We start from the raw sequence: 8,326 nt of genomic DNA, 5'->3' as shown, positions 1-8,326 counted from the left end.
ATATGAAAAGTGACGAGCTATTCTGACTGTATATAATAAATTAAACCAAATTTATTTCAGTCAAGTGCGCTTTATTTGTGAAACATTTTGTTCCCATCATACAAACAAAATCTCACATGGAGCAATAAAGAATATTTACAGCTGAAATCAAAGATAATTAGTTTGAATTTCCTTATAGTTGTCCTAAAACAATTACTGCTACAACATCTGCTCTAATGAAATATTTACAAACGTGCAAAAAAGTCTCCCAATATTCTGAAAGCAGTATAAAAATGTCACTTCAGTTTGACGCTGTGAATTTTTCCTGCAGTTCTCTGACATTCGTGCGTCTTTACTCTTTCCCTCTGTTCCTTTCTCTCTCCTCCCGCTCATTGGAGATGGTATGAACAATTGTCTCCAGCGCAGGGTACTGAAAGATTCTTTTTCTCTGTGGAGAAGAGATCATACATAATTATTATCATAACTAACACTGCAAGGTCTGATCTATGAAGGTGCATTTATTCTTTCCTTTTTGTTTTTAATTGTCTACGGTAACAAAGTAAATTCTATCCAGCAAGTTCGTGGAAAGCATTTTCTAATTCAAGTGTTTAAATTTTTTTTGTTTACCCTTTGGTGATTTTTGTACATCTGAGCCAGGATCAGCAGCAGAATGACGAGGAGAAAGCTGAGCCCAATCACGGTGCCCTTGTTACTTGAGAAACCAGACTTTTGTCCACTATGACCACCTGCAAGGAAACAACAAAAATACTGTAGAGCATGCGTGATATTTTCCAAGAATACGAATCCAGTATAGCATTGGTGTAGATTTATTTGTGGCATATTTTACAGCAAAAAATTACTTACTCATCATTGGAACTTGGTACGTTACATTCCCCAGAATGCCGTCTTTTCCATAGTAACGGCACGTCCATTCACCCCAGTTATTGTTTAACACAACAGTCTGCCCCTTCTGGACGGGCCCAACTGACTCGGTGCCATTGAGGTCATAGGTCACACGAACCCACTCGTATTTGGTGACCGCGCTTGCGTTGGTCACTTGGCAGGTCAGCATCACGGAGTCTTTCTTCTTTGTATGGACAACTGAGAAAAAAATCAAGAAGAAAATAAATGTAGGACCAAAAAACTTATGATTTTGGGGATTTTTCAGCAAGCTGAAGTTGTATAAACTTACTCTGAGCAACGACAAGCTGCATTGTGCGAGTCAGTCTTTGTCCTCTTATAGTCCCAGCACATCTATATTTGCCCTGACTGTCCAACGCGACCTCCTGAATCCTGAAAGAGTTACCAGTGGCGATCAAAGAAGGCCGATGGTTCCTGAGAGTACGTTGATTCCCATCCTCAAGTTTCTCCCAGACTGTCTTTACGGGCATTAAACCAGGTGAGAAAATGCAGGGGAGAGCGAATGTAGATCCCAATGCAGCATACAACATGGTATCATCTTTGGGTGGTTGGATGATTCCTAAGAGGGAAAAAAAAATGTTAAAGTTTCTGAGCTATAATCTACCAGTTCACCTCTAGACATCATTTAGTTTCCCAGCTCAGTATCTCACCTCTCACAGTTAGAGTTGCTGAGGCTCGCCTCTCGTTTCTGTAGTTCAAGACACAGGTCCAGTTTCCTGTCAGTCGCTCCGTCGCCTTTTCTATTACAGTGCTTCCAGCTTTATTTGTGATGACTCCAGTCGAAGGAACGAACAATTTGTCATTCAACAGCCACTGCACAGAAGCCTCTTTAGGCCAAGGTGTCAAAGTGCAAGAGACTGTCACCTTATTCCCCCATATGGCGTCCGATGGAGAGGCCCACACTGTGAGGAATCATGAGATTAATTGTGTTAATTTACAGTATCACAGCTAATCTTTGATAGAAATGTACACTATAGTCTTATAATGATGTCTAGAGTTGCAATAAATAAAGATTTATTGCAATTTTTATTCAAAGTACTGTAATGAGGTTACATTTGAGAAGAAATTAACATACAAGCAAAATTGATTTTATACAACGATTAAATCAACCAAAAACATTTTTCGAAAGTTAAAAGTCTTAATTATCGTTCAAGAGTTGTCCATTACAAGGGAGGCCATTACAAACATCAGTTTTTTACCTTTAATTATCCTGAGCGTGACTTGGTTGACAGAAACGTGGTTTCCATATTCAATTCTGCAAGTATAAAGTCCTCCATCCTGCTCTGTTACACTGTTGATTTGCAGACTGTAATCACCTCGGTCAAACTGGGAGTGCGGGCACCGCACACGCTGGTTATCCTTCTGCGACCAGCTTGAACCCCAGTACTGCAGACCGCTTCTTTGCTTTCTCCAAACAGTGCTGCGGACGAGAGGAATCACAACAACGAACATCATGAGGATGGATATCTTGGTGTTTAGGGTTGGGCAGAGAAGCTGAAGTGGAGAGAGGCTTAGAGAAGTGAGTAAAGTGAATTACCACTCACCCTTTGTCGCTTTTGTTCCAGGTGATGGCAGCAGGATTGCAAAACTGAAAGCTGCATTTACAGGGCAGAACAACCTGAGAGCCTGCTTCCACCAGCACATCAGCTGTCTCACATCGAGCTGCTCGAGAGAAAACACATAGAATTAATGTCTGTAAAAGAAACACAAATAAACTGAAACTGAAATTCAAATATGTGTTGTAAATAAGTAAATTACCTGTCACGAGAAAGGTAAACAACCCAAAGATGATCCCCTCCAACAACATTTTTTGGTTCCTTCAGTTTTCTTAAGACTCTAAAAACAAATCCTCAAACTGTCGTCCGTCGTTCTCTTTGCGCGAGGTACTGTCTGATGTGTTTTTGTGGAAATGAGTGAGGAGGCATACATATATATATGAGCCCGTGGGTGATAATGGAGGCGAAGTGTTAGGTAGTTCCTCTGTTGATCATGTGACTTCAGCTACAAGCCACACTTTGATGCGGTCTGACTTTGTCAGCCTGGAAACTGTAAGACAGAGATGTAAACAGGGAGCCCCACTTCCTCCCACGGATTCTCTCTACCTTTTTCTGTTTCCTTGTTCTTCTAAGTCACATATTCTCTGTAATTGACAGTATGTGATCATATTCAGTTTGCTAGCAGATAAAGCAAACAGAAGATAAAGGCACAGCATTGGAACATGCCCAAAATGACATAATAGGTACATAAACCCTTTTAGTAGATTTGGTTCTTAGCCAAATTAACATTAACTGCATCATCATTTTCTCTATGAACCAGAGTGAGTGTTTATTTTTGTTTACAAATATCGTCAGCATCAGTCAAGGAAGCTCTGGTTGTTGTTTTGAAACCACGGTGTCAAAACTGCACTCCGTCACTACTCCGTCACTGCCAGTCATCTACGTTTACAACCACTGGTTAACGTAGCTAACTCAGATTAGCAGCAGCCACTGCCTGAGAATGAGGGCTGTTTGAGATGCGGTATCTGGCTCTTATGGATATTCATGAAAGTGAATCACCCCCTCCATTCTCATTCTTTACTTTCCTTTTCGTCAATTCTTACATGCCTGTCACAGCAGAAGAAACAGGCCTGCACTGCCAAGCAAATGTTTGTTTTAACACCTCATTGTTTACCATTTTTCGTTCTACATCAACCGAAAGGAAGGAAGTTGATTGCAAATATTTCTAAGAATATAGATGGATTAATCGATTATATCCAATGTCTATGTAATTTATACCTGTTCATTTTCATGTCAATACAAGACTATATATAATAATATACACCACCAAGACCAAAGGAAAAGTCACCACCTGGATTTAAAGAAACAAACAATCTGAGGTTGCTTCAGTTGGTCAGGTCTAGGTTTAGCTACTTTATGTTCCAGTAGATAGTTAAACTGAAGGAGAAGGTTTTCCAGGATGACAATGCCAGGATATATCGAGCTGAAACAATGAAAGAGTGGTTTATGGAGCATGGGATGTCAGTCCACACCTCAATGTGCTGGAGAAGACTTTACACACACCTGACTTTGCCTTAATAAATACAACATCTTGGCAAAAAAATGCAGTTCTGGATTGAAATTAATTTTATGACTTTATGAAGTTTATCCAAACAATATTGTGGTAAATCTGGGCAATCAAAGCTAAAGGTGGTCTAACAAATAGAATGTATTCTTCTTCTTTTTTTTGGTAAGGCAGGGTAGCTGCAAGAGGTGAAGAAGGGGCTCAGTCATCATGACAATACATCCTAGGCTTGTTAAAGTTACAATGCAATGAAATTTTATGTCCATTGATGTTATAGGATATGTGTTGTAGTAGGTTACACATCAGTGTCCAACCAATCAATGACCAAAAAGTAGATTTGTAGGTATAACTAAAGGTGGTCAATTCCTAAATGCTGAGAAGTCATCCTGCACATGGGGTTTGAATACTAATCAAATGCTTCATGGATTTTTTTTATTTCAACAGAGCTGAAGCAGAATGGTGGGAGATCAGGCCACTGAAGCAGATCTTTGGAGCAAACTCAGCGTTGTAGTGCCTGAAGATCCTCAGTGTCAATTAGGAAGAGGATTGGAAAGAACTGAGACTTAAACTAAGCTTGAGCCAAGCAATCCTTCTGTGCCTCATTTTTGAGGCTCATAGTTAAAAAGTTACTTACACACACACAAACTCTTACTTGTACCCCTTGATGGTATGGGACATGAGGCACAGGCACAAAGTCTGGTGAAAAGAAGAAGAAGAGGACAATCTCCAGTGAGCGAGCCAAACCACAGAACTTTTTTATTTTCCACTTCTAGATGCTGTTAAAACTACAATTGATTAGATAGATAGATAGATAGATAGATAGATAGATAGATAGATAGATAGATAGATAGATAGATAGATAGATAGATAGATAGATAGATAGATAGATAGATAGATAGATAGATAGATAGATAGATAGATAGATAGATAGATAGATAGATAGATAGATAGATAGATAGATAGATAGATAGATAGATAGATAGATAGATATAACGCTTGATAGACATGGATGGGTAGATACACCTGACAGTGTGTGGGTGAAACCTCAGAGCTGTTTTCTTCATCTTGTTGAGACATTTTTCCTTTGGTTAGAGCCACGTGACTCGCTGGGTGAGTGAATCTGTAAGTTTATTCTTTTCATCTCATCCAACCTGAACTTCCTCTTGACATAAACACTGTAAGCCTTCAAATTCTAATCAGTGTCAGATCTGTTTGAAGTCGAGGCCTAAGTTTGAAAAACAGAGAGTCTCGCTCTGTGTTGGGGGTACGCGTGCGTCACTCACACCGAGGTGGTCTTTCCTACAGCTGATGTTTAATCACATCTACTGCATCTGAATATGCGGGGAAAGCTTTGTGAGGGAAAATGCCCCTCATGTGGAAACAACTGAGCTCAGAGCTTAAAGGGACTGTGATCAGTATGTTAATAAGGATGAGCTTGGAAAATAGTCAAATCAGGTTTTTTCTTTTGAAGTTCAGCAGATGAGTAGTTTGTTCCTGTGTCATGTTCTCACTGTGTAAGTTCTGCTCTTGTCTCAGATCAGCTTTATCTTCTGAACTGACATCAGTATTAAGCATCTACACTGAGTCAAGTCTTTCTGAATTTTTGTAGGCACTGCTGTGGTATAATTTCAATAACTGATATGATTATACCATGGTATTTTGCGTAAGTAGGTGATGGTATATAATGTTCCGCTGAGTTTTACTGGCAGAGGAAGCAGATAAAAATGCTGCTCTGCTGAGAAATATCCAAATGTTCTCGTGTCAGCATTTTGTTGAGCGCTGAAGCTAGATGTGCACATGATGTGTGTTTGTGGAAACTGTGCTTGCTATTTGATGAATAATGCTTCCTTATGATATGTATGTCATCTCAACTGAAAGAAACTGAGAGAAGGATTCTGAAAATCTTTGCATTTCTTGCACTTCAATGATTTGCATTGCCTCATTGCTCTTATGTTAACATTTTTTTATTTATTTGTTGTCGTTTTGAATATTTTGATTTGTTGTTTTTCTTTTTCTTTTTTTTTTGTTGTTTTTCTCATGTTCGAAATAAAATATTAATTCATTTATGTTTTCCACAGGTTTTTGCAGTAATATAGGATAAAGTTAAATGCTCCGTTAAATGCACACACCCAGCACATTTATAGTAACCACAGCGAGCCTTCTCTGCAAAGGCAGCTGCTGAGTTGAGCTGAGGGTGAACGGAATTTAATGTTTATTAATGTTTTGGTTGGGTTAAATTTCCGCACACTCTCAGACACATTGGTGAGACTGAGATATTGACAACGTTGAGTTTTGCTGTGTTTGTTTCTTTGAAAATGAAAAAAATATTCCATTCAGCTCTTTACAACAGTAAGAGTGAAAGTACACACATCTGTCAGCATGTTTTTGTGCATGTGTACAGGCTGACAAAAAAATAAAGGCTTAATGAATGCAGGTGTTTGTGTTTTCAGTCCAATTGCTGGTTCAACTTTAAATCCAACTAAAGCTGGTTAGAGAAAGGCATGCAAATACAAATAAAATTTTATCATTTTAAGATAGATTAGAGATGCATTTGTTTTTTTTTTTTTGCTTTTTTTTAAGATGAAACAGTACAAGAGCCTTTTCCTCTGTTACTTATTCAATTAAGAAATGGCAGTTAATAGGAATGTAAGAGTTCAAATTAAGAGCTAGAGGACCAAGATCAAGTTTGAGAGAGGTGCTTTTTGGGTTGATAGAAAGGCAAATCAAAACCTGTTTGATTGAGAGGATAAGATCATCAGGAAGATCTGCCTCCCACTTGAGTTACGGTGACCTATTTTACTGAGCAGCCATTTATTGGCATGTAATCAGTAGAAAGTGCAGATGTTTGCAAATGAACACCTAAACAAGCCTGATGCATCTGGGAATCAAGTCGACCGGTGAAGCTGAGAGAAAAGGATGCATTGTTTCGTGGAATGATGTTCTGAGCTTGCACTGCAGCTGACAGCATGGGGAACATTTCACTGGTCGACAACCACATTCTCCTTAAAAAATCGCTGGTCACTGGTGGAGAGCTTCTTCGTCAGGACAACAATTGTAAACACACTAAAAATCAACATTGCACAACCTCAAAAGGCTGATGGTCCTGGCACGGTGCTCACGCTTGACATTCATCAAAGTCTGTAGACACTCTTCAAAAGAGCAGAACATGTAAGACGAGCCAAGACTTTTACTGAATGAGAAGGCTCACAAAGAGCAAATGAGACTTTATGTGGTATATCTAAAGACTGACCAGATGGGGTGCAAAAACATTGTTTCTTTCTTATTTATTCATCCATCATCTTAAAATAGTCAAAACTGAAAATGAAAAAGTTGTCCTGCTTTTCAAAGAAATTGGTGTTATTTTGGAAATTAGGTGATCTTTTACCCACAAATAGAAGCTTTTCACAGTAAACGGAACATTGACCTTTGGGAATTTTGGGTGGCATTGTGGTGCAGTGGCTAAAACTGCGAGAGGCTTCCTTTTTTCTTGGCCTGATCCTTTCTGTGAGGAGTTTTGCAAGGTCTCCTTTTGTCTTTAGTGGTATGTGCTTCATAACGGGTAATTCTTAAGGTCTCAGAGTGTGAGAAGGTATGGTTGTTGATGTCTTTGTGTTAGCTCTTAAATAAACTGTCAGCCTGCCCATGGTTTAACCATTCTCTCCCGAAGCCAGCCAAGACAGTCTCCAACTCCTGGGTGGATTAATATAATAACGCAATCAGAAGAGGAAAAAAGAGACAAATAAAAATAAAACTCTATGCATAAGAAAAATGTAAGTAAGCATTTACACCAGGAATAGATATGGTCTAATCAATCTATTGTGACCAAATTTAAAGTCTACATATTTTGTGCATATCAAATTCTGTTTCCCCTCTCAAATTGAAAAATGTGTTAATATTGACTTAAATAATCTTTCTTTCTGTAAATATTAATGGATTTTTTAAAATTTCTCTCTTAAATTACATTGAAAATGGAAAAAAAACAGCTTAATATATAAATATATATATATATGTATACATATAAATACATATATATGTATATATATATATATATGTCTGTGTGTGTGTGGTGTAGTAAAATTATGCAATGTAATTTGTATTAATCCGGCTCTGCCTGCAGTACATATCACACTGTATATAGTATTTATAGTGTATATCTACTGTATGCATTTCTGCAGGTTTTATGGTTACTTGGCTTATCATGTTCTTTATCTTTTCATAGCAGTGATGTAGGTATATGATACTGTCATGTTGGTGCAGACTTTTTGCACTCACTTTTTATCCACTCACCAGTTAGTGTAAAAAAAAAATACATGGCATATGCCTTGGTTAAACTTAGAAGTCTGCTGACCAACTAAGAAAGTCCAGT

At 38.2% G+C, this 8,326-nt stretch overlaps 1 protein-coding gene across 1 annotated transcript; it reads right to left on the bottom strand.

Moving 5' to 3' along the window:
• Nucleotides 1-50: 50 nt before the first annotated feature.
• On the bottom strand, nucleotides 51-2,774 carry LOC140316261 (lymphocyte activation gene 3 protein-like). Its single transcript, XM_072394022.1, has 8 exons — nucleotides 2,659-2,774; nucleotides 2,445-2,562; nucleotides 2,100-2,320; nucleotides 1,551-1,802; nucleotides 1,172-1,459; nucleotides 844-1,080; nucleotides 607-725; nucleotides 51-427 (listed from the first exon to the last, which is right to left on the bottom strand). Exons 1-8 carry the CDS (start codon nucleotides 2,705-2,707, stop codon nucleotides 332-334), a joined length of 1,380 nt encoding a protein of 459 aa, XP_072250123.1. The 5' UTR covers nucleotides 2,708-2,774; the 3' UTR covers nucleotides 51-331.
• Between the last annotated feature and the right edge of the window lie 5,552 nt (nucleotides 2,775-8,326).

The sequence above is a fragment of the Leuresthes tenuis genome, unplaced genomic scaffold (genome assembly GCF_036924035.1).
Source record: "Leuresthes tenuis unplaced genomic scaffold, fLeuTen1.0.hap1 SCAF_10, whole genome shotgun sequence".
In the NCBI taxonomy this organism is placed as follows: Eukaryota; Metazoa; Chordata; class Actinopteri; order Atheriniformes; family Atherinopsidae; genus Leuresthes; species Leuresthes tenuis.
This window is presented reverse-complemented; position numbering and strand designations above follow the sequence as displayed.

Excerpts from the sequence above, each read along its gene's own strand:
- LOC140316261 (XM_072394022.1), bottom strand. The coding sequence starts at position 2,707 with ATGTTGTTGGAGGGGATCATCTTTGGGTTGTTTACCTTTCTCGTGACA. Across the intron at positions 2,563-2,658 it reads GTTTACCTTTCTCGTGACAG|CTCGATGTGAGACAGCTGAT; the intron begins GTAATTTACTTA and ends TCTCTCGAGCAG. Across the intron at positions 1,803-2,099 it reads CACGCTCAGGATAATTAAAG|TGTGGGCCTCTCCATCGGAC; the intron begins GTAAAAAACTGA and ends GATTCCTCACAG.